The 26,228-nt window shown below is 52.4% G+C and overlaps 1 protein-coding gene across 11 annotated transcripts in view; it reads left to right on the top strand.

Annotated features, from left to right (window-relative positions):
- Nucleotides 1-26,228, top strand: part of CUX1 (cut like homeobox 1) — a 349,162-nt gene that overhangs the window by 245,823 nt on the left and 77,111 nt on the right. For 9 of the 11 annotated variants that reach the window (XM_070780095.1, XM_070780088.1, XM_070780094.1 and 6 more), the window contains exons 9-11: nt 269-317; nt 9,874-9,978; nt 17,280-17,468. In XM_070780095.1, coding sequence (XP_070636196.1) covers nt 269-317; nt 9,874-9,978; nt 17,280-17,468 — 343 coding nt within the window. The remainder of the gene's footprint in view (nt 1-268; nt 318-9,873; nt 9,979-17,279; nt 17,469-26,228) is intronic. The other 2 variants (XM_070780096.1, XM_019987358.2) reach the window with 1 other exon arrangement.

Below are 26,228 nucleotides of genomic sequence, written 5' to 3'. Positions count from 1 at the left end.
AGAGCTCTGTTCAGGGCTCTCTTGGCAGGAGGCACTGTCTCCCCAAGGAGACTGGGTGCCCCTCAAGAGCACACCAGCTCTTTCCCTCGACGTAAGCCCACCTCCTCCCAGCAGGCATCCGTGTCCCCTCGCAGGTCTGCAGGCCTCCCGCCCCGACACTGGCCTGGCCTGCGTGCCCATGGGCCATGCTGCCAAGTTGGGAACAGTGGTGGCCCCTGAGCCTGCCTCGCCCATCGACTAACCTGCTCTCTCCCTCTCACCTCCCCAGGGCCGACGAAATTGAAATGATCATGACGGACCTTGAAAGAGCAAACCAGGTAGGATGTTTGATGGCTTCAGACATAAAATCACAAGAGCATAGCCCTTTCGGTCCTCACGGAAGAGGCTTCTCTCTAAGTCAGGTTGATGCTTTTTCTGATGCCACGAGGTATACATAAGCAGTCCCAGGTGTGATTTCCTTGCGAAAGTCTCTGATACGGTCCCTGCATCCCAGGCACCCCGTGGTGATGCTTTTTCTTTTCCTTCATCCATCTCTTAAGTCTCTACACTGCTCCCGTGACAGCTGTTATGCAGCAGAGTTTATACCAACATGTTAACCCTGCAGCAAAGTCTGTGCCTCCACCTTCTAATGGGTTGAGCCACTTGCTCTGGAGAAGGCTTCCAGCCAAGGGGCCCTCTCATCTGATTCTTAGTCGTCACATTGCTTTGTGGAAAGTACCCCCAGCACTGTGTCCCACACAGAATAGGCACACAGTATCCTCTAAACGGGGCTCCCAGGTGGTGGTAATAGTAAAGAACCCGCCTGCCAGTGCAGGAGACATAAGAGACACAGGTTCAGTCCCTGGGTCGGGAAGATCCCCTGGAGGAGGACATGGCAACCCACTCCAATGTTCTTGCCTGGAGAATCCAGTGGGCAGAGGAGCCTGATGGGCTACAGTCCATGGCGTCACAAAGACTCAGACACAACTGAAGACTTGGCACGCACACATCCCGGGGCTGTAAATACGGAGCTGCCACCCTGCCGAGCCCAGCCCCTCCTCAAGAACTCTGCAGAAGAGGAAAACATTTTGCTTCAGCAAATGGTGCTACTGCTTTGAAAAGGAAGGGGTCTCCCCCTTTTATTTTATTTTATTCTAGTCTATTTTTTAGTGGAGAGAAGCAGCCAGAGCTGGGTTAGGTTTCTCAGCCCCAGAAGACCACATGTGGGTGGTAGTGGCCTCTCCCCATTTAGTTCTACAGCCGGGCCACCCCACACACAGGGAAGCTCAGGGTAGCCCCAAGAGGATGAAAATCCTTCTCGAATCTGCAGTCTCAGCTCTCTGCCTTTTGAGGGTCCCACAGCGTGACTGCCTCCTGGCTGGCATTCCTAACCCCTTGGCAGACATTCAGGAAAAAGCGTCCCTGTTTGATCTTTAGCTCATGAAAATACTCTGAACTCTGACTGAAATGTGAAAGTCAGTTTATGCAGGAGAACGGTCATAGGTCGTCCGGGTTCCTTTCTTCTTTCTGAGGGTCCTAGGCCTGATCCATGTGGGGTGCTCAGTAGAGACGCCTGGACTGCATCACCCCAGGTAGCGTCTTTAAAGTAATTCAATTAAATGTATTTACTTACTGGCCATACTACATATCATGTGAGATCTTAGTTCCCTGACCAGGGATCGAACCCCTGTTCCCTGCGTTAGAAGTGCAGGGTTTTAAGCACTAGACTGCCAGGGAAGTCCCAGTAGCATGTTTGTATGGCAACTTTGTGGTCACAAGAAGAGCTGACCATTCTTGAGTAACTTTTCTTGTGCCTGGCTCTGTTCCGAGCACTTCACATGAACCGAGCCCCTTAAACCTCACAGGTTTCCACCAAGATCAGTGTAGTTATGACTCCCATTTTACAAATAAGCAAACTGAGGTCAGCAGCCGGTCAGTTGCAGAGTCAGGCCTGGAACCTACACTCTTCACCACACTCAGAAACAGGGCTGGAGTCCAAGGGCTCATTTTGCCTTTCTTTCAAATTCCCAAAAACACCCATTCCGCTCCCTGCCCTAAAGCACTACTTCTGCTCCAGTTCACAAAGGTGCCTAAGCATTTATTTACCTTAATTTACTATAAACTAATTTACTTTGGCCCCTTTGTTCTTATTCAAGTAGCACACTGCTCAACTTTCCAGAGACCATATTTGTTAAGCTTCCCTGTCACAGGACTGTCATTCGCATTTCTCAAATTTCCAGCCATCCACTCTCTCCCCCTGGCCAATCCTGGGCCAGCCACCCCTTCTGAAGGCACTCTGGGCTAAGCTCTGGTTTGTTAGATAACCCGATTCTGTGCATGTCAAGCGCTCAGGTTCCAATTAGTCTGCAGGTACTAAGCATATTTGGCAGAGGTGACGCTTTTCTCAAAATGCCTAAGGCCCTGGGTGGCTATGGGTCCTTGGAGATGCCAGGCAGGACCCTGCAGAAGGTGCTGCTTCCAAGGCGGCAGTTTGCTCAGGTCCCCACTCGGTACTTCCTGGCTGTGTGGCCTTGGATAAGTCTCTTCACTGATTATATTTCTTTAAAAAAGAAAAGAAAAAGATGAACTTTGCAGACCTTATGCCAAGGAAAATTAATCCAGTCACACAAAAAAAGAAAACAAATACTATGTGATTCCTCCTCTATGAGGTCCCTGCTGCTGCCGCTGCGAAGTCACTTCAGTCGTGTCCGACTCTGCGACCCCACAGACGGCAGCCCACCAGGCTCCCCCGTCCCTGGGATTCTCCAGGCAAGAACACTGGAGTGGGTTGCCATTTCCTTCTCCAATGCATAAAGTGAAAAGTGAAGGTGAAGTCGCTCAGTCATGTCCAACTCTTAGCGATCCCATGGACTGAAGCCTACCAGGCTCCTCCGTCCATGGGATTTTCCAGAGTACTGGAGTGGGGTGCCGTTGCCTTCTCTGATATGAGGTCCCTACAGTCATCAAATTCATAGAGACAGTAGAAGGGTGGGTATCAGGGGCTGGGGGAATGGGGAATTATAGTGTTTAATAGGGTCAGGCTTTCAGTTCTGCAAGATAAAAAGTTTTAGAGATGGTTGCCCGACAGTGCAAATATGCTTAACACTACTATAAAATCCATACTTAAAAATGATTAAGATGGTGTATTATATGTGATTGTATTTTACCATAATTTAATTTTTTTAATTTAAAAAAGAAACTTGTTAATGTTCGAGAGAGGAGGAAGGGAGGGAACGATAGCAAGTGCAGGCAGTCCTCAGAGAGATTTCGGGTTCAAGGCCGCCGCAGCAGAGCAGGTATCACAGTGCAAGTCGCTCAAATGTTTCAGCTTCCCAGTACATGTAAACGTTATGTTTATGCTACACTGCAAGTCTGTTAAGTGTGCAATAGCAGTATGTCTGAACAAACAATGAACATACATACCTTAATTTTATTTTTTTATTTTTATTTTTTTTCATACCTTAATTTTAAAAGAAAGCTATTGGAAAAACACTGCCAGTGGACTTGCTCCAACACAGCGTTGCCACCAACCTTCAATTTGTAAAAAGCAATGTTTGGAAAGCACAGTAAAGAGAAGCATGATAAAAGGAGGTCTGCCTGCACTTCCTTTGCAGGATTATTTGTAGAATTAGAGGCAAAATGCCCGGAAGTGGGGGGCTTCCTGCATGGCTCAGTGGCAAAAGAATCTGCTTGCCAGTGCAGGAGGCGTGGGTTCTATCCCTGAAGTCAGGAAGATTCCCCTGGATGGGGGGATGTCAACCCATTCCATCCAGTATTCTTGCCTGGGAAATGTCATGGACAGAGGAGCCTGGCAGATTACAGTCCATGGGGTCACAAAGAAATGGACATGTGCAGCATGCATGCACACATGCCTGGAAGTGAGTGCCTTAATTCATGCTCTGTAGTTGCTAACATAGTCAGGTTCACAGGGAGAATTCCAAAGTCCCACCCTAGGGAAGTACCAGCACGGTGAGGGTATGCGGAGGTATAGGAGAGCCTAACCAGCCACTCAGGGCGAGTTCATAGCCGGATGTGGCTGCCAAAGGAGATTAATGCAACCTCAGGCTGCATTAATAGAAATAGTCTCTGGAATGAAGGAGGTGATGATTCAGCACCCATCTGTAGCAATTAGTCCTTGCTCAGGGAATTGTCATTTGTCCTAGAAACCTGGGAGGAATGCAGGCATTCAGGGAGTGCTTTCAGGGTCCACTCCATGGCCAGGATGGGGAAGGGACCCGCACAGGAGAGAAACCAGGAGGTTTGGGGACATCTTTATTCTTTGGGGAGCAGAGAAAGAAAACAGAGGGACTTGACACATGGGGAACTTGGGGAAGGCCTAGGGTGGTGGTTGTGGATTCTGGCCTTGCAGCTCTCCAGGACTGGCCGCGGTTGGGCTTTGTCATGGCTGAGGGCAGAGGCTAATGGGAGGGAGCTCCCCTCATCCCATGCAAAGAAGCTTGTTCTCAGCAGTGAGTCGCCAGAGGTGCCTGGAGCTGCCTTCGAAAGGAGTGAGCTCCCCGTCGACAGAGCTATGTGAGCAGATATGGGCCAGACCTCGCTGAGTGTGTGAGGTGCAGGATCCAGACACAGAGCAAACAGAAAGTGCTTGGACTCGATGACTCAGCGGGTGGACAAGGGTGACTCAGCGAGGAGAAAAACTTCCCGGGTAGAGAGGGAGGAGGGCGCCCAGGAAGGCAAGGAAGCACTCAAGGGTTCCAGGCTGTTCCAAAAAGCCACTCTGGGGACGTGGGCCCAGAGGAGGGGGTCCAGCCGGGTTTAGGGTGTCCTGAGAACAGTGGAGCGGCACAGGCAGGAGTGAGACGCCGGATTTGAGTTCTAGAGGGATTGCTGTGGTACGCATTAGAAGCGGAGGGGAGTGAAAGGACCGGAAGCCAGGAGAGCAGTGAGCAGCTGCTGAGATGGATCAGGGCAGGGATGTGCGGGCGGCTCGGCCCCCCGGTGACAAGGCAGAGGCGGAAGCGGGCGGGAGGAGGGGCACCGGGAGCTGCACCAGGGCGGGCACAGCCAGACATCTGGTTCCATGGCTTTCCTATCAGGGGAGAGCCCCAGGAGGAGCAATTTACTAGTTCATTGGCATATAACATTATTTTTGCACTGGGTTTATAGTCAAAACGTTCTACTGAGACCTGAAGCTCTATTTTATAGCTAAAGTACTTCTGTTTCTAGTGAAGAAAAGTGGAAGAGAATCAGCACCAGGCGATTAGGAGCTGGGTTTATTTACACCTATTTGTTCAACTTTGAGATGTTTGTATTAATACCATCTTTACTGGTGATTATTAAGGTTCAGAGGGGCTTCCCAGGCGGCTCAGCAATAAAGAATCCACCTGCAGTGCAGGAGATACGGGTTTGATCCCTGGGTTGGGAAGATCCCCTGGAGAAGGAAACGGCAACCCACCCCAGTATGCTTGCCTGGGAAGTTCCATGGACAGAGGAGCCTGGCAGGCTACAGTCCAAGGGGTCACAAAGAGTCAGACATGACTTACAGACTAAAAACAACAACAGAAAGTTCAGAGCTTTGGGGGCAGGAGGAGGTAGGGAAATGTGCTCTTCTGGCTTTTCTGAAATCATGACTCAGCAGTCAGTGGACTGTGACAGTCTAAGTTTATGGGAGTGGAGTGGTGTTGGAGGAGGTCCAGCTTTCAGCCTGGCTGACCCTTGAGAGGAGAAATTCAAATCAATATCCATCGAATCCCCCAGAAACACAGGCAGGGAGCCTGAAAGGGACTGTAGCCACTGAACAGGGCCAGCTTGGGACACATGGCAATTAATCTCTCTGTGGACTTTTCTGACCTTCCTCCAACAGTGTCACTGAAGCAGGGCCGCCTCTGGCCCTAGCTGTGCCCCACAGCACTGGGTGGTGCTGCTGTGGAAGGGTGACCTGAAATTAGCTGTGTGCTTTCCAGAGCGATGGCATCTGTTCCCTTGGAAAGTCGATCGCTGGTCTTTGTAGTCTTGCTCCCCTTTCTCTTCCTCGAGAGTCCAGGCCCTGGAGGGAAGCAGGTCGAGGGGTCATCCTTGAGGAGACCTTGCCTTCTCCCAGAAATGGTCCAAATGTGTTATTTGTACTCGAGGAATATGGTGGCCAGGAGAACATCCCCCGAAGATGTCCAAATCCCAACCTCCACAACCTGCAAGTATGTTCATTTACTTGCAGAGCAGAGTCAAGCCTGTTAATCTGCTGACCTTGAGGTGTGAGAGTCCCTGGGATTATACAGGTGGGCCCTCCGTAGTCCCCAGCGTTTTCAGAGGCAGAGAGGGAGGCAGAGGGGTCAGAGTAAGGGGATGCGAGAATTCGATTGGCCACTGCGGGTGCTGAAGGCCACAGTGAGGAAGGGGCCACAAGCCAAGGAATGCGGGCATCCTCTACGAGCTGGAAACAGCCAGAACACAGATCCTCCCCCGGAGGTTCAGGAAGAACCCAGCCCTGCCAGCACCTTGAACTTACCCCAGTGAGCCCAGTAGCAGATGCCTGACCTCAGAACTGTGACGTGACCAACCTGTGGGACATAATAAACTCAATGTGTGGGAGTTTACTCCAGCAGCCTTCGGAAAGTCCTGCAGGGGGGACAGCCTTCCCTCAGGCCACGTTCCCAGCCATTCCCGTGGCTGCCACATCACTGGAGGGATTTGCTCAGCTCTCGTGTCCCTAAGCCTGGGGCCAGTTTGAGCAGGAGGCTAGATCAGAGACACACCACCTCCAGCACCACCATCAACCATATAAAACCAGGGACCTCAAGGCCACACCTTAAGCGGGTAAATGGGAAAGCCTGGCCAACAGGGGAGGTGGGGAGGATTCCCTCATGTTCCAGCCTTGTTTCTGAGGGAGAAGGAAATATACCCCTTGAGAGAACTCGGGAGCACAGCCACCCTGCCCTGGGCCCGGGGCTCATGTTCCACACTGGGCCAAGACCGGTGTCACCCGCCCCCGCCTCAGGTTGCAGCTGCCCGAGCCAGTGTCATATGTGCGGAATCCTCACTGCCCTGTGCTGGCTCGACTAACAGAATTCTTGAAACAAAGTGCCCACAACAAATAAAGTGTTCTGGCTTCCTGGTCACAGACGGCGGAAGGGAGCTAGAGTTTCACCTGAAGACGAGCTTTGGTCTCTAGTAATTTTCCCCTGAAACTTTTTAAGATTTTAAATTTTAAAAAACTGTCCTCATTTTAAAGGTAAGGAAAGAATAAATGCCACCTGAGGCAGCCCATGCCAGGAGGCCAAAATAATAGTACTCAGCCTTCCTCACTGGACACCTCTCACCCCGTGGTGGGTGCCGTTAGGCACCCGGCTTGCGTTATCCCCCTGGTCCCCAGTCATCCTGCGGGGCAGCCCTGTCTATCTCTATGGACAGGGTTACTACCACAATGCACAGCAAAACCCTCCTTCATTCACATGATCCCCGCCCCCTGCCCACCCCCGTTTACTTTCCCTGTGCTTCCAGCATTTGCCCTCACTTCTCAGAAAAGGGCAGAGAGTAAGAAACAGCCAGCAGATCTCTCAGGAGGGCAGCCCAGGCTTGGCCAGGCTCTGTCCTCACCGTGGGGGGCTATTGAATCACATTCACAGTGCCGCCAGCTCGGGAGCCCAGCCTTGGCCCCAGCCCTGCCTCTTCAGGGAGGACGAGAAGGCCACTGTCAGTGGGGACAAGGAGCTATGTGTCTCCCGCACCCACGGTCCCGTGTCTCACGTGCACATCAGAAACCATCCCCAAAACCCGCCCCCTCTCATTGTTGGTTCCGGTTCGAAAAAGGAAGCTTCATCTGGTTGAACTGTGGTCGTGGGGTGAACGGGCAACCCCGGAAACAAGTGATGTCAAGGAGCCAACCCAGCACAGCACCCCTTCCTTCTACTTCAGCTGCTAACGGTGGGGCTACATCTACAGCTACAGAGGCTCACTCACCGCAGCAGCTCCTGGCCTCCACTCTCTCCTCCACCGGCTCTGGGGCCTGTTTTGATTTCCAGTTGTTCTGCTTTGTGCAGGATTAGCCGCAGAGCCATGGAGATTTTATGCCCAAAAGTGTAACTGATGAGACAGACAAGAGTAAACTTTTCAGTGTGAGCGCGGGTTCAGTCGTGTCCGACTCTTTGCAACCCCATGGACTGTAGCCCGCCAGGCTCCTCTGTCCATGGAATTCTCCAGGCAAGAAGACCGGAGTGGGTGCCATTTCCTCCTCCAAAACCTTCTCAGGAACTTGACTTGAGTGTTAGAAAACACATGCCATGGCCCATCTGGAAACAAGCTCAGGGGGAATCTTTTTCACCAGAGGGGAGACTTTCCTGCAGTTATCGTCACCCACGAGCCCCGCTCCCCCACCCCCACCACCAGCATCTTGGCCACACCGGTCACATTGCTGCCTTTCCTGACACAGGCGCCTCAAGACATTTTGCAGCAGAGGGTGGGAGGCGGCTGCTCAAGCACAGACAGGCCTGGCCAGGCGCCGTGGGAATTAGATGGAGTGCAATTCCAAGAGCTCCTGGAGCAGCATGGCAGGCAGCCTCCAGCACCACCCTGGGTGGGAGTAGCCGCTGTTAGAAATACCCTAATTTGTCTGGATGCCGAGCAGACTGGGCCACACTGCCCTCGCAGGACCACTCGAGGCTGCCAAACCCCATCCTCATACATCTAGACAGGTCGGCGAGTACTGGGCAGGATAACTTTGTACTTCTCTTTTCAAAAATTATTTCTTAGCAATTAGTAGGTACACACTGTCACACCACGAAATAAAACACACGAAATAGCCTTACTCAGCCAGGCTCTTCTCGTTCATCTTGTCTATGAGCAGAATGTACGACTGGTAGAAAGAAGCAGCGATCACACCTCAGACCATGTGCCCGGCATCAATTAGCGACTGCTTCCCACCTGTCTTTGCGTCTTGTCTCAGTCATAACTGTCAAATCGGGATAAGCCCATCAACAAAGCACTCTGGACAAGTGTACTTCCAGGCGTTAATCCTTGAAAAGTCCCTGGGAGGGAAAGAGTGTTCCCATTTTACAGATGGGAAGGTGGAGGCTTGGTGAGCTAAACTATGTAACCTGTCCTCATCCCTTGATCCCAAAGGCCCAGCTCCTGCCCACTGCACCACGGTGCCCTCTTAGGTGACAAGCATGGGAGTGACTGTTCTCGCCAGCCAGTGGGACATCGTGGTTAGCTATCCAGGGCACTGGTGTCCTTGTCCAAGAATTACAGCAAATGACAGAAGCGTCCACTTGTTTCTCCTGCAGCCTCCTCCCTGCAGGCGCCTCTGTTCATCCTCACCCCCCAAGCAATGCCTCGTTGGCCTAGCTGGCTGGAAATGACCAGCCTCCGTGTTAGAAAGCTTAGTTGGGTGAAGGGTTAAATACGTTGAAATAAGCCTGGTCCTCACAAAAGAAGTGGCATTTACACCCCGTCCGTTTATGGAAATACTTGCTAGAGGAAAACAACCACAACATTGTGCGTGTTTTCAGGAGGAGAATGGCCAGAGTGTCTTTAATTCACTGTTTACCCGTGAGAATTACTCCCAGGAGTAATCCTGCAATAAAATCTTCTTGGTCTATGAGAATAGAAAGAAATTGAATCAAAAGACTCCATTTCCACTTGTATTTATTCAGTCTGGGAAATTCAGTGGGCCGGAGCACTAGTATCAGCAGGGGATTCCTTGCTCCTAGCGTTAAATTACTGTCATAATCGCTCAATTATTTCTTCCTTGTACTGTTTAAAATAAAAATCCATCACATTCTCTGTGTTTTTTTTTTTTTTTTCCTAGCATTTATTAGGTTGAGTGTTTAGGAAAATCAATTATAGTCAGTCAGGCATGAATTGATGAATGTTCTTGTAATAATTGTCAGTTGTTAAACCGAATGTACTTTCTCTTTCCACCCTTTTCATTTCCTTCAGAGGGCAGAGGTGGCTCAAAGAGAGGCAGAGACCTTGAGGGAGCAGCTCTCGTCGGCCAACCACTCTCTCCAGCTGGCCTCCCAGATCCAGAAGGCGCCGGACGTGGTGGGTAGCCCAGCCCCGCGGGGACTCACCTCTGTGTTACAGCCACTTTCTCCTTTGGCTTTAGAGCATCCCTTTGGCGGGGATAATATTTGAAATGGTCCCGCTGTCTCGGTGGAGTATGCTTGTGACAGCCTGGGGGTGGAAACTGAGTCAGAGAAGGAGCTTTCCTGGTGGTGTGTCAGTGCTCGTGGTCAGGGTGACGCCGCCCGGTGGGGAGCCCGCAGAGAGCATCTTCCTGGTTATGCTGGTTGCGGGTTGTGGGGTGGGGGGGTGCTCCCAAGCTGAAGGCTTAACACTGCAACACTGCACAGGAAGCTTGGACATTTGGTCTTCTTCTGGACATGTGTTTCCAGAGTGAAAAACGCTTCATCATGGGGATGGGCGGAGAAAGCAATGGCACCCCACTCCAGTACTCTTGCCTGGAAAATCCCATGGATGGAGGAGCCTAGTGGGCTGCAGTCCATGGGGTCGCTAAGAGTCGGACACGACTGAGCGACTGCACTTTTACTTTTCACGTTCATGCATTGGAGAAGGAAATGGCAACCCACTCCAGTGTTCTTGCCTGGAGAATCCCAGGGACAGGGGAGCCTGGTGGGCTGCCGTTTATGGGGTCGCACAGAGTCGGACACGACTGAAGTGACTTAGCAGCAGCAGCAGCAGCAGCATGGGGGTCGGGGTGGGGAACAGGGGAGGTGATCACACAGCAACCCACTCTGAGTTTGTGTGATAGTCCGGACCTCGCCCAATGTGCGAGCGATCCCAAGGAGCCAGGCACACGCCTCTCAGTTCTCTGCCTCTTGATTTTCCTAAGATTAATGGAATCTGCTTTTGGCTGGAACTTTCCCAGCTCAATCAGGGCAACTTTGAACTGTCAGATTCCAGACTCTTCAGTGCTGTGGGGCGACCACGGACCCTGGAGCCAAACCCCTGGGTTCCAACCCCAGCTCTGCCATTTATCTGCTGTGTGACTTGGGGCAAATGGCTTAACCTCCCTGAGTCTCATTGGTACCATCCATAAAATGGGTTTTCACACGGATTCTGGAAATTACTCTGAGTAAGGCCAGTCCTGCCACATAATCCGTCATCTGACAGACAACCTTAGTGGCGAGTCTTCTGTGGTCAGCATCAGTGCTCTGGTCCAGGAGCCCCGGTTTCCAAGCCAGCTCCATCACTATTTCACGTCCAGTGATGTAAACTCAGGTGGTAACACTTACCAGGCCTGAGTTTCCTGGCATGCGGAGTAAGGAGGAAGTGATCCTGAGGACCTCTCAGCTTTGACGGCCTGTGATGGGTGAATCACACTTGTCGGAGTCCTTTTATTTATTTAGTTTTTCTTAAGTGTTTTTTTTTCTGACTTAGACTAGTTTTAAAGTTTTCACTGACTTTCTTACAACATTGCTTCTGTTGTTGTTTTTTTTTGTTTTTTTTTTTTTTTGCTTCTGTTGTTTTTATGTTCTGGTTTTTTGGCCACAAGGCATGTGGGATCTTAGGTCGCCAACCAAGGATTGAACCCATGCCCTCTGCACTGGGAGGCAAAGTCTTAGCCCCTGGACCACCAGGGAAGCCCCTGTCCTTTTACTTAACAGACAGTTGGAGAGCCCTTGCTGTGAGCCGGGACCCGCAGTGGATACTGGGAGAGCCAGGAGGGACGAGCGAGGCCCTCCCCAGAGAGAGGACGATCCAGTGGGAGACGTCCTGCTGTAAAAAGGTGACACATCACTCTGACAGCATCTCTGCCACCCAGCCCATGAAGGGCATTGTCATTTCTTTATATAGATGAGGAAATGGAAGCTCCCTAGACGTAAACCCCTTGTCCCAGAATGTTCGGCCCCAGTGTCCAAGCCAGGGCTCGAGCGGGGGCCACCTCCGCCCCAGACCAGAGCTTTAAAATTATTCCCCAGGAACAGATCCAAAGCAAAGCTTTAGTGTGAGGACCCCTTGTAAGACGAGATTTTTGTGTTCTCTCTTTAAGTTCACATTTAACTAAAACATGACTTAAGCGTTTCAGGATACAGAGAAAAGTTTTCCATTTAAGGCACCATCACAGCCTTTGTACTTAATGGACTCTGGTATTAATTTTGTCCAAAACGTCCTCTCGTCCAAGTTCACCTGGATGGGACCCAGCCCCACGGCCATGGCGGGAGGAGCTGTCGAGGATGGCGTCTACACGGCTTCTCATGGCTTCTGTGGTCGCTTGGGGTCCTTGAGAGAAGGCCATGCATCCTGTGTCCACATGGGGCTCCTGAGCTACAAGTTGTGATTGAGAGGGTTTCTGGCACCGTCCTGGACTGTAGCAACCAAAACATTTCGGAAGGAAATGAGTGTTTGTGCAGGTAGAGTAAGTTGTGGATCCTCGGGGTGCTTAAACACTTCATCATCGGCTAAGTGCAGTGTTTACATGGCACTGCTTCAGTCTCCTGCTAGCAACCCTGCCAGGGCTCCCCTCGGGGGTGCGTTCCCACGTAGCTCGGCAGCTCCAGCCCCAGCCAGTCGGGGAGCGAATGAGCAAACATAGGAAACCGGGCCAGCGGCACAAGTCTGTTAGGCTTGGCTGGCAGAACCCAGCAGAGAAACAGTCGAGGCTATAGATCCAGCAAAAGCCAAAGATCCCGGGCCACTGGGGTCTTAGTGGAATCGCCAAATCCAGAAGGCGCTGCTTCGCCCGCATGAGGGGCCGTGCGGGGCTCCTAACGGTTATCTTATTTCTACCTCATGACGCCGCGGTCGTTAGAGGAGTTAGTTGCCTTCATTTGGTACGTGAGGAAACAGGCTCAGAAGAGTTAAGTCATCTGCCCAAGGTCACACAGCTAGAAAATGACCAAGTTGGAATGTGAGCCCAAGGTTGTCTTGCTCCAAAGTCCACCCCTTCTTCCATCCTTCCACCCTGGCTTCGTGCACACTCAAGGAGACAGGAGATATGCAGGCTCTTTGGCAAGTATTTACAGGAAAATATTAGTTCGGGGCTCTGATGCCCCACACCAGGCTGTCTTGAACCTAAACGCCTGTCCATCAGGTGAACGTACTGGGTGGAGTCCGCCTACGTTGGCCACTTGGCATTGGCAAGAATAGCAGGTTGGTGAGGAGGAAGGGAAACTGAGCCTCCCGGTCCCTTGGCCCTCCCCAGAGAGGTCAGCCTAGACTCCAAGCATTTGCCTTGCAGGCTGGGGTCCCGGCCCACCATCACCACACGTCAGGTTTCCCGCATATTGAGTAACACTCTTGTATCTTTTTCATATTTCACCTGAAGATGGCTGCAGGGTAGCAGAGATCATTATCTGGCTTCTTCTGTCCAGTCTTGGTGTTCTGGTCTCTGTGGGAGGATTTATGTGACCTGCGAGAGTCCACACAAGCAGGTTGGCAGGCAGGCAGACAGTTCCAAGGGACAAACTTTAACAGGTGCTCCCTCAGCCAATTCTGCTTCTGCATTCATTCTCCCCATTGAAAACACACTCCCCACCCCTAAGTCCCAGCACCCAGAGGGACACAGGCCCTTATATATGAAGCCTGGAGCCTGGGCAAGTCCCCCAAGACAGACTCCCGGGACCCCATGCTGGTGCTCACAGGGGCCTGTTGTCAAGCTGAGGGAAGTCAGTTTATGTCCTTCCACGGTTTGTCCGAGCCAGGGTCCTGACCCTGGACCCCATCCGTGTCACTGGGAAGTCCCTGGGCCCTACCCCAGGCCCCTGAACCACAGCCACCAGGGCAGGGCCTAGACCCCGTGTGTTTGTTAAACCCCTCAAGGGATTTGGGGTTTCCTGGCGGCTTAGTGGTAAAAAATCTGCCTGCAGTGCAGGAGATGAGGGTTCAATCCCTGGGTCAGGAAGATACCCTGGAGAAAGAAATGGCAACCCGCTCCAGTATTCTTGCCTGGAGAATCCCATGAACCAAAGAGCCTGATGGGCTACAGTCCATAAGGTCACAAAGAGTCGGACACGATTAGCGATTAAACAACCAAGGGATTTGGGTGTGGCTAAGTCAAGGCCTAGACAGACACGAGGGAGGCAGTGGTCCTGGTCCCCTGAGTCCACGCTTCTCAGTAATAATCTCAACTGATTAATCTCAGTTATTACTGATTATTACTGAATTGCCAGATGCCAGCCTCCTGCAGTTTTCCACCCCTCCCCAACCCTGTCCACCATCTCCTTTGAGCTGGTGCCCACAGACCAGCGGGCCACCCTCTATCTCCCAGGTGTAGGCCTCTCCTCCACCCGCGGCCCCTGGTCCACGCCCAGGCCCCTGTCCGGCTCTCCCTCCATTTCCTGCTGTGTCTACACAATGGGACGACAGGATGCCCTTGTGCTGGAGATGGGAATGAGCGCGTTCAGGTGCAGAGGAGGGTGGTGTTTTCTATCCTAATTCCAAGGTCCCATTGCTTTAGGGTGTATTACCTCATCTCATCTCTCTCAGTTTATGTGAGACACGAATGATGTTTGCTATGTTACGAATAAGCACTCTCTGGCTGTTCCTGAATTAACTGGCATGCCTACATTCTTGTGGTCGACTTGTGGGCTAAGACAGGCTGGGCCCCAGGAGTTGAGTGGCCAGCCGTCCCCTGGGACAGTCCATCCCCTGCCCCCATCCTGGATCCAGGGCCACACTGAGAGCTGCTGTTTTTACACATGTCTTCTGAGCCCCTCGTCCCTGATGTGGTGACCTGCACTCACCCGTTGAAAACCCCAGATCATTTTCCGGTTTGTCTTACAGATTCTCTCCCTAAGAGCACTTTCACAGTCTCTATGGCTGCCATTCCTCATCCCTGGTAAATAAGTTCAATTAGATACCATGGCACAGCCTACCCCCACCATGAGGCCGACCTCCCTGTGTCACTGTCATCGCATCCCCCTGCTAAGTCCAGGCCCCCTGGCCACCCTCCCGAGTGGTCACTTTCAGGTACCAACAGACTCGGTCCTCTTCGAGGTGGCCTCTCAGCGTCGGTCGCCCCTTCCTCGTGCCCTGCTCCCTGCCTCTCCCACCCCGTCCCACCTGTGGCGTCCATGCCTGGAGACAGATCCCCCCCTTCTTCCCACGGGCTCACCCGTCCACCCACACCCTCCCTCCATCCGCAGGCCCCTCCACTGTCCTCACTGCCGGGAGGACCTCTCTGCAGGCTCCTGACTTCGGTCCCTGCCCATGTCTAAGGGCAGAGCTTCCTAAATTCTCTGTGATTAAGGACACTTTTATTTGTTCTGTTTTGTTTCTAATTTCCAATCTGTTGCAGACTGTTTTACAAAAGACAATAAAAACGTCACAGCAAAATCAGATTGCTGTAAAAGTTTCTAAATGCTTATTCTCCATCTCTGTGCTTGTCTCACTGTGTACCAGCCACGGTTTATGAATTGGCACCAGTCCGTGGAGCACAGTCTGAACAGAACTGGTCTGGACAGCATGTGCCTCTTTAATAAGTTGGCGAGAGAATGCTCGCTGGGGCCCCAGGGCCACGGGCAGATCTGCCAGAAGTCAAGGGAAGTGAAGGGCTTACTTTACAACATCATGCAGACCAGAGACAGAGAAGGCAATGGCACCCCACTCCAGGACTCTTGCCTGGAAAATCCCATGGACGGAGGAGCCTGGTAGGCTGCAGTCCATGGGGTCGCTAAGAGTCGGACCCAACTGAGCGGACTCACTTTCACTTTTCACTTTCACTTTTCACTTTGATGCATTGGAGAAGGAAATGGCAACCCACTCCAGTGTTCTTGCCTGGAGAATCCCAGGGACAGCAGAGCCTGGTGGGCTGCCGTCTATGGGGTCGCAGAGAGTCGGACATGACTGAAGCGACTTAGCAGCAGCAGCAGCAGCAGACCAGAGACACTGCCCACAAAGCTTCACATTCTTACATGGTAAAGGCCTTAGTTTCCTGGGAGGGAGATAGGTAACATTATTTCCCTGGTGACCGGCTGTCCCCAGAAGTGAGAACCCTGTGACAGGCACATCACATGTGGGAGGGCGTGGCCGTCCCTGCTGACTGGTGCTGAAGCTGCCACAGTTTCCTGCCCCGGTTTAGGTCAGGCCATGGTGTGCAGCAGTGCATTTCCAGGGGCCGGGGTGATGGCGGGGATGGTGGCATTCTAGACCACAGTCTGAGCCACCCCTGGGTCTCTGCTGTCACGGGGACCAAGCCATCCTGCCCGCCCCATCCCGTCCCATCCTGCCCACCCCATCCCGCCGCATCAATCATGCCCAGAAGTTCTCCTCCCCACAGACAAGCTCCCAGAATTATGCAGGAGCTACAGTTACTTTTAAACCTGACAAAAGTACTGCTCTCCTGCTTGAGAAATGGAGTTATGGATTTGACTTTTAGAAAAGATCTTTTCCCTGTTTTGCATATTTTCTAAAATGGGCTAATTTGAGGAGTGGGGAGTAAGGTTTTTAAAACAGCAATTATCGAAAGAATTCGTAAGCAAAAGAACCCCAAATAATAAATCTTCCACATCTTTTAGCTTTTTTTTTAAATGCCAACTCTGAGAATCAGCTTGTCAAATGATATCTCAGCTTCTAGATAATATAGTAATTAACCAAAAGGATATTGAATCTCATCCTGGTAGAAAAATCCGAATGCTGTGGAACATTCCAGAAGCTGTCCTCAGGACCTTCCCCTCTGGCATCCCCAGCCACCATCAGCAGGGTCGTTTCCATCACCTCCTTCAGGTCTTGGCTCAAAATTCACCATCTCAGTGAGGTTTCTCCTGACGTATTAACCCCAAATGCCCCGTCCCTGCTTCAGTTTTTTCATGGCATTTATCACCATCCGACACACTCCATGCTGCTAATAAGCGTATTTACGGCGTGTTGATAGCTCAGTTGGTAAAGAATCTGCGTGCAGTGCAGGAGATCCCGGTTCGATTCCTGGGTCGGGAAGATCCGCTGGCGAAGGGAAAGGCTACCCACTCCGGTATTCTGGCCTGGAGAATTCCATGGACTGTATAGCCCATGGGGTCGCAAAGAGTCGGACACAGCTGATTGACTTTCGCCTTCAGGCCCACCCTGCCCTGCCCCATGGGGACAGGACTTCTGTCCTTCTGTCCTCTTTCGTGTGCCTGGTACACGGTGGGTATTCAGTAAATGGTTGTTGAACAGACAAATCCAGGCAGCAGCTCCCAGGCAGGTGGGAGGGTGGCGGGAGCAGGGCGATGGGCAGGGTGGGTCCAAGCAGAGGCACAAGGTGCTGTTGTCTCATCCACGTCACCATGCACATCCTGCCCGCTGCCTGCTTTTCAACCTCAGCCGGCCACCGGCACCGCCGACCAACCCCACGCGCCCGTCCGAAGCCGGAGTGGTTTTGTCATCTCCTTTGTCCTCCGCAGGAGCAGGCCATAGAGGTGCTGACCCGCTCCAGCCTGGAAGCTGAGTTGGCCGCCAAGGAGCGGGAGATCGCCCAGCTGGTGGAGGATGTGCAGAGACTCCAGGCCAACCTCAGCAAGCTGCGCGAGAACTCAGCCAGTCAGATCTCCCAGCTCGAGCAGCAGCTGAGCGCCAAGAACAGCACCCTCAAGGTAAGGGCGCCAGAGGGCTGGGAGGGAACCGGGAGGCTGAGGAGGGCGGCACGCACATGTGCACACACCACCTCCCTCCGCACGTGGTCCCGGAGGACACAGGGCATCTGGTTCCCCACCAGCACCCTGAGCTCTTCAATAGACACTTCACAACACTGTGTAATGACCGTGGCAGGGTGCCTCACCTCAAAGCCATCTCGTTGTTGTCTGTAACGATGATGGTTAAAATTCCTTCTCCTTTATCTTAGTCAAGCTCCAGCCATCAGCCTGAGTCTCTCCCTCCAATGAGGACAGTAGAAGGAGGCATGAGGTTCCCCTGGACTCGCCTCCTTTCAGAAGCTCCATTAGGCTCTTGTTTGGAGGCTCCGTGTCCTGAGTGACAGCCGGGAAGGGAGCCTTGACCCCTGTGAGGTGGCCGGAAGCAGAGTCCTAAAGCCCAAGGCAGCGAGGCAAGACGGGCTTTGACCCGGGTGGCACGTCCCTGCCAGTCGGCCATCCCCTCATGTAGCTCATGGTAGAAACCCCCATCCTGGGGGCCCGCCCACCCACAGCGCCTCCTTGTCGTCCAAGGACTCAGAGGCTGTTGGTGCTGGGCCTGAGGCTGTGAGCTCACTGGCCTGGGCCAGAGTGCCGTCAGGGTGCGGGTGACATAGTAGTCCAGCTCTGCGGGCCTCCCCTGGCTCCTAGAGGAGGCTGCCGCAGGAGGACCCAGCCTTCCCTGTGCCCAAACGAAATGAACGCCAAGGGTTCACTGCCGGCAAGTCAGCACCAAGCCCTGGGGGCCCTGCTCCTGACCTGCAGGGCTGTTTTCTGACCCGCTGGCCTGTGCCAGAAGCCAGGGCCCAGAGCCCCACGATCTGCCCTTGATCTCCCACCCGCAGTCCTCAGCCGTCTAGCCAAAAACTACATCCTCTTGGGGCATCTTATACATATGTGTCCCAAATTCAGAACCCAGAACCTTCTACATTGTATTTTTTTAATTATACTTATTTAAGGTATGTCCAATCTGTTGAAGTTAGCATAATTTGGAGGTGGTCCTGGCACCCTAGACTCACACATCAGAGCCAGCAAGGACTCCTCAGTGGGATCTTATTTGATGACGAAGAGACAGGACCGGTTAGGGCACAGTCACAAGCTCTGCCATCCACCCCCCCGTCTGCCTGCTAGGCACCCCCATCTCCACTCAGCACCCATTCGTGACGGGCATGAATGGGTAAGCGACCGACGGCCAATTATAGTCCCTGTGCATGAAATAAAGTGGATCATAGTTAATTGTAAAAAAATTTCAGGAAAACTTTCTCTTATGTAAAATAATTCTAGAATGTGGTTAGGCCCCATTTTGATATTTTCTGAGTTTTTGTTTTTTTGGTTTTTTTTTTCCTTCTCAACTCATGACCATGTTTCTGAGGCAGCACTTAGTCTCCAGCAAGTCTGTCCTCCTGGCAGCTCGCTGGCCTGACCTCGCTGGGGCACCAGGGCAGCCACGGTTCACCCTCACTAGACCCTTCTCTGCCTCTTTGGGTTTCTCATCCACCGCCTGAGAAACTTCCCGGTGCCCAGGCCCCTCCAAGGACACGGTCTTGCCAGGACGGGGAGATGGTTGAGGCCAGGGAGCCTCAACCACGGCATTCAACTCGCTGGTGTTACGTGTTCTCTCATCAGCTTGCACAGCGAGTACCAGTGCCCGCTTTTTATTTCCAGATTCAACGTCATTCTCTCGTGTTAACAGCCATTTCTGACCCCAGAAGAGGCACAGCTATCAGATAATTCTCCTTCCCCTCCTTTGTTAACAGCTAAAGGGTGCGACTCAAGTCCATGATGTGTTTGACTACATGAGAGGGAGGCTGTAGACCCTACCGTTTTATTACAGAGCAATTTCTTCTGAATCAGTTAAGGTTTTAATGTTTGCCTTCACCAAAAATGAAACGCAGTTTCACAAATTAATGTTCTTTACCCGTATCTTGGGGGAATTCTTTAATACTGTGCAGTTAATGAAACAATTCGGCAATACTTCTTCCAAAATTATTACTCCCCTATCTTCATCTGATCTAATAATCAAAACATATCCTCTAGTAACAAGACTTCTCTGATTTTAATTATCTTAACCTCTGGTCGCCAGGAGCAAAGCTGTCCCTGATATCAGACCCACTCGTGGAAGGCGCCTGCCTTCCCCAAACGAGCGCGTCTGCCTTGCTCACCCAGAGGAATAAGGTTAATTGAATGAGATACTTCCCTGGGCTTTTTTTCCTTTCCTAATGTGTGCAATTTATAGTCTCCAATCTAAACTAAGCAGCAAAACAATTATTAGGAAACTATTTTATGAATGAGACCTGTCAAACCGACCCGATGCTTTAGCGACAGGGGTCTGGGGCCAGCCGTGGTGGCCACTGGAAGCAGCCAGGAGCCTCCCCTGACTTCCCGTTTCCTCCTCCCCCTCCTGCCACTACCAGCACCACTCCTCCTCCGTCCTTTCCTTCTTGGACCATGTAGACCTGCTTTGGGGGCTCGGGTTGGGATCGCTGGCCGAGGGCACCACAGCCTCCCGCTGTCTCGAGATCAGCCTCTCGGTGTGGTAGGTGGGTTTCACCATGGACACTGACCACGATCTCTGAGATAAATGGTGATGTGCTTGATGACGGTCTCACAGGGCAGAAGTGCAGCGGGCAAGCCTTGAGATTAGTATGTATTGAGCTTACTGGGGTCTTCTCCACCAGGACACCCTAGGATGCATGTGCTCTGTAATGAAACATGTTTGGGCACTAAGCAGTTTGCTTTCTCAAGCACCCTGACACGCCCCGTCTCTTTGCGACTGAATACTTTCTTCCCTTCGCCTCCATAACTGATTGACGGTCATGAGGATAAATTGCCGGTTGGATGTCTACCAGTCTCTCTCCTCACATTCTACTTTTTCAAGCCAAGGTCACCAGCACTATCCCAGTGCAGTGGTGCCTCCTCTAACCTTCAGACGTCGAAACAGACTCAGAAGCGGGAGACGTTTCTTCCTGTCTGATCTGACAAGTGCTTCAGCTCCATCCCACTTGTCAGGGATCATTCTGTACTCGTAATCAATGAAATAACCTGACCGCCATCATGAGGCTGCTGTCTCTGGTAACACCGCTCTGGGGTCTTCTGTTGGAACCCTTTAGTTGCCCAGGAAACACAGCTACCGATAGCTCCGATTTAAAACAGGTGTCTGTAAGAAAGACTCACTGAGGCCAGTCTCCCCTAGGGAGAAATAATATTTTCTACAGATGCTTTAAAGATCAGCAGTTCTCACTGGATGCATGGACCGTGTGTTAGAATCACATGAGGACCTTTTTCCAAACCACACAAGCCTCCCCAACCACACCGCTCACACCACCTCCCAAGGTTCTGTTGGGTCCTTTTGAGCCACTGTCTCCTTCGGGGTGAGGACGAAAAAAGACCAACAGCCACTTCTCTGCACTCGTTCAGCAACTTTAATTGTGGACACTCCCTCTTTAGTTACTTAAGTTCCCTCTCCGGCCATGTTTCCTCTGCACCAGGGCTGCCCTTGACCGCATTTTAACCAGCGTCTTATCACTGGCCCAGTGTGTGAAGCTCCAACATCCAGGTCCCACTGATGTTCACCAGGCTGGTGGGTGTGATAATGATCCATCCAGCCCGTGGCTGTAGAGGAGAGACCGGTACATGTCCCTCCACAGCCCCCGCTCACCCTGGATGGTACGAGTGATTCCTAACGTCAGGCACCCTAGCATCAGAGAGCCCAGGGGCCGAGCCTCCCTGAGCCTCATCCTGGCTGCATCTTGAAGGCACTGTGAGCACAGATTGAAGGAGAGGAAGCAGTGAGCCTTCCACAGGGAGGAGGGGCGAAGGTGGCCCCGGGCCAGGGCCGCAGCCATTGTGATGCCCCAGAGGGAGGAACTGGGGGACTTTGTGCTAGAGGCCTCGAGGCCCGACTCTGGATTGAGGTCATAAGTAAATCGCTGTAGACTGGTGGGCATTACTAGAAATGCTTTCAGAGCTAATTGCAGGACTCTACGATGAATCCTCTTAGACACAGGTACCCTTGGTCACTGGATGAGTGACTCTTGATATTCACCTGCAGACGGTCCCCAGCTTGTGGCCCACTTAGCCGACCTTGCAATGTCCAGTGGCTGAAATATCCAGCCAGGACCCATAAGGAGTCAGCTCCCGTCTCCTCTGTGCTGAGTCACAAGGATCGCAGCTCGAGGAAGCTGGAGATGACTTGTGATGGGGTTACCACGCAGGGGCTCCCCCTTTTCTGTCCAGAGCATGCTTCTCCAGCCGGCAGCAAGCCTCTAATGTCACGGTCACTCTCCCCACCCCCCGGCCTGAAGGGGGGCTGTCCCCTTTTGGTCTCACATCCCCAGCATCCTTGCAGAGCATGCGCAGCGCCCAACCAGGCATCTCTGGGCTTCTTGCCCAGGGATGAAAGATGAAGTTATACCAAGGGACAACTGTTGGTTTAGTCCTCCCCAGCACCTCCCCAGCATCAGCCAACCCTAAATTTACTTAACTGCCACCTCTCACCAAGGAGCAATGGAGACCTGGGGTGGAGGGGTGGGGTCACTGTTTAGGTGAAAAGGAGGGCACACTGCCTAGTTCAGCCCCCACAGAAGCAGAGTCAACCTCAGACCTCTGCCCTGGGCCAGGGAGCCCAATCATACCCACTAGGTTCTGCCCAGGGGTCCACATCAGGGTGAGGGGTCACACACCAATGCCCCTAACCTGACCTGTGGGTCCTCAGACAGCACTGCCAGAAGCCTGGCTCCCATCACCCCAGAGGGAAGAGATGGAGCCAGTGGTACACTGCAATGCAGTCGCCTCTCTGGCCCCGTCTGCTGCGTGGCAAAGAGGTGTGGCCTCCTCGACCCCTCGCTGTGTATCCCAGAGGACCAGGCCTCTCGAGGGTCTTTGCTTTAGTCTCTGTGCCAGAGACCCTTAAGTTGGCAGCCCTAGGCCCCATGTTATAACTTGACTAAGATAGATGTCTTTTATAAATTTAGTGCCTAATTTGCTGCACACCAAAATACTTTGCATTTGAAATTAAATTACCTCATTATTTGAGTCTTAGCCAGGGTTTTGAGAACTTCATATAGATAATGCTTCTAGCAATTCAAGGAACAGCTGATGAGCTCCTCCTAAGTTCTGGAGCCATTAAGCTCCAAAGCTCCAGAGCTCCTAAGCTCTGTAGAATTAAACATGAGTTCATGCATGCTAAGTCGCTTCAGTTATGTCCAACTCTTTTCGACCCTTTGGACTTCAGCCCGCTAGGCTCCTCTGTCCATGGGGTTCTCCAAGCAAGAATACTGGAGTGGGTTGCCATTCCCTTCTCCTGGGGATCTTCCTGACTCAGTGGTCAAACCCATGTCTCTTAAGTCTCCTGCATTGGCCAGTGGTTCTTCACCACTAGCACCGCCTGGGAAACCCTATAGTATTAAACGTACACGACCTATATTATAAGACGTGTGTGGGAGGGTCCCTTGCAGCTTGCACTTGTGCATCTGACATTTCCTCACCTCTGTCCTTTGCAAACCCATGTTCTCACCCGCCCCCTTCCCCAGAGGAGAAGTGTGAGGTCTGACAGGCTAAGCCCATCACCCAGGCTCCCACTCAGCCATTTAGGTCTGAGCTAGAAGCCCAGCTCCGCACTAGACCTTTCCTCCCCGCTCTGTATAAGGTCAGACCTTTCCTCCCTGTTCCATCCCACGAGCAACTTCTCAGGAAGGCAACCTGCTTCCCAGATTCTGCATTCACGGCACGAGATGTAGGGCTGCCGTTCTTGCCATTGGCGTTGAACAGCCAGAGCTGCTCGGGCATCTGTCCTCCTCCATGGATCTGCCCAGGGCAGCGGGGGCGCTGGGAGGTGGCAGACAGGGATGTGGAGAACCTCACATCCTGAGGATGTGGAGAGCCCCTGGCACGAGACCCACAGAGTGTCTTCAGAAACCGTCTAGTCATATTCAGGATGTTCTGTGCTGTTCTTAGTCACTCAGTTGTGTCTGACTCTGTGCGACCCCATGGACTGCAGCCCGCCAGGCTCCTCTGTCCATAGGATTCTCCAGGCAAGAATACCAGAGTGGATTGCCATGCCTTCCTCCAGGGGATCTTCCCAACCCTGGGATCTAACCCAGGTCTCCTGCATTGCAGGCAGGTTCTTTACCATCTGAGCCACCAGGAAAGCCCAAGAATACTGGAATGGGTAACCTATCCCTTCTTTAAGGGAACTTCCCAACCCAGGAATCAATCCCGGGTCTCTTGTGTTGCAGGCTACCAGGGAAGCCCATATTCAGGATCACCCCAGGGATAAAGTAGCAATAGCTGCCATAATAACTCACCACCATTACCGAGGGTGGTACCATGTGCTGAGCACCATGCTAGGCGCTCAGTATTATGGTGGCACTCTATCTGCAGGTTGCACATCCAGGGGTTTGCAGGGCCGAGTGCCCCACACTGTTCCGTGTAAAGGACTAGAGCGTCTGCGGACTTGGTACCTCAGAGGTCCCAGAACCAGTCCACCCTAGATGCCAAGTGACAACTGTCCCATTTAGTCCTCATGAAGTCCTGTGCCATGTGTGCCGTTACCCCCATCTTATAGATGAAGAAGCCGAGGCTTAGAGAAGTTAAGCATCTTGTCCAGGGTCATTCCTGCTCAGTGGCAGAGCCAGGACCTGGCTCGGGCCTATCGGGCCCCAGCCCACCAGCGCCTCACTGCCTCTGCACTTGCTTCAGGTATCCCACCAAGGCCTGCAGTGCAGAACCCATGTGTTTTGGGGGTTTTTCTTTTCCTTTCTCTGGACAAACAGACAGATGCTCTGCAGACATATTGAGATAATTAAATAAGATGGTGTGTGGGGTGTGGAGCCAGACCTGGGATCTGGCCCACAGTGCAACGAGCATAGCGAAGTCCAGGGGAACACTCTACCGTGGAGGGACAGCCTGGAGCGCCTGCTTCCATCCAGGCAGCATGCTCTGCAACCAGACTTTCACGGCGCCCAGCAAAGAGTCTGGGGTCAAAGAATGGAGCTGAGGGCGCTCAGGCTTTTCTCCCCGAGTTGGGCCCCCACCGTGTGCCTCCCGCCCTGCTTATCTCCATCAGGAAAGGTCCTGAGGCAGCACCAGCCCCACCAGGCCCCCATCCAGGTATCTGCTCAACCGAGGTTTGCAAGCACTGTCCTGGGTGCTTCCTGACTACTCTGCCTCCAGATAAACAATAGAAATTTCAGTGGAAACTGCTTAGTTCTCTGTGGAAACTCATATTCAACCAAACTGATTCCAGTCCTAAAACTTTCTGATCTGGGCCGGTCCCAGGTCTGCAGAGAGCCTGGAGACATGGCCTCGGACCCCCACCAAGATCTGGCAGCGACAGTGGTCCCGCAGCGAAGGCCCACAGTGCCAGCATCTACACTGGCTCCTTGTCTCCTGCCCCTTTGCTCAACCCTCAGAGGTCATTGCTGCTCCCATCTCATGGATGAGCCGCTGATCAACGTGCCCACAGGCCTCAGCTTGTGAGTGACAGAACTGACTCCGGGTTCCGAGCCATGCCAGGTCCGAAAGCTCCATGTCCACCCTTCTTCCTATCCGTCTCCTATTCTGTGAACTCGACCACGTTTTACATGTGCCCTGCATCCAGCAGCAGTGAGTCTCATCCTCTGAAGGTGCTTTGCGTCCCGGCAGCACTGGGTAATCTTGTAATAGGAAGGGTTTCCCCGCTGTTCGACCACAGGGAGGAGAATGAAAGAATCGCTCCTTCGTGAGCAGCTTCTGAGCATCTTTTGTTGGAAAACGAGCGCCTGCTACCTCCCGTTTGATTGTGAGGAGAAACCATCATAATAGAGAAAGTTGGCCAGAGGTCTGAAAAAGGAATGAGGGCAAAGCAATTCTCCACAATGGAAAATACAAACACAAGAAACCTCCCTCAAAGACCGCAGGACAAGATGGGCTAAAGGGGGCACGTGGGATTCCAGTGAGCATCGAAAGGCTGGTGGGCCACGTGGGAATCTTCTCCCCAAATTCTAGAATGTTCTGAGTCGGCTTTAAACTGTGATCATAGACGTGGCTGATCAAGCAGAGCCTGAAAGGTAACCGGAAGCCCTATAGATGGGAAGGGGCTGTTGATTCAAGGATGGAATTTGTTCACCCCAGGCTTGGAAAGACGGTAAATGGCCAGGACCCTCTGCTGGCTGAGTCTTTGTGTTTCAGGTCAAGCTGTCCTATTTGCCACAAAAAGCTTCTTTGGTTGGGAGAGAGGGGGATGAGGTTGCGGGTAAAGAACAAACTAGGCCAAACGCACCTTCATAGAAGGAAGCACCCTCTGCTCACCACTGTATGCCAAAGGCTCTTCCTGGCGAGAAGGCCCTGCAGGGCTCTGGATGAAATCAGCCACATGGGCTCACAGAGTTGAGTGGAGCACATCAGAGCATCCTCATACCCACGAAACTTATGGTCACACCCCTGGGCCTTGCCAAAGAGCCCCTGACCTCCTACCCAGTGGACCGTCTCTCCTCCTAAAACCCTGGAGTCTGGGGGAAGCCATCCAGAAATGCAAATGCATTTCCCCTGATACCTGATACCAACCCCAGTGACAAAGGAGCTGTGACTCTTATCAGCAGGGTCCCACCAGAGGTGTTGACAACTAACCGTCCTCATCAGCTGGCCTCGCGTAGTTTGTGAGAAGCCACACGCTGCTTTTAAAATGCCAGGACAGCATTTCTTCACCCAGTTTGCCATGTTGTGGGATTTCATACAAAGCAGCTT

Source organism: Bos indicus, chromosome 25 (genome assembly GCF_029378745.1).
Source record: "Bos indicus isolate NIAB-ARS_2022 breed Sahiwal x Tharparkar chromosome 25, NIAB-ARS_B.indTharparkar_mat_pri_1.0, whole genome shotgun sequence".
Taxonomy (NCBI): Eukaryota; Metazoa; Chordata; class Mammalia; order Artiodactyla; family Bovidae; genus Bos; species Bos indicus.
Note: the sequence above shows the minus strand (reverse complement) of the source record. Positions and strands in the feature narration are given on the sequence as shown.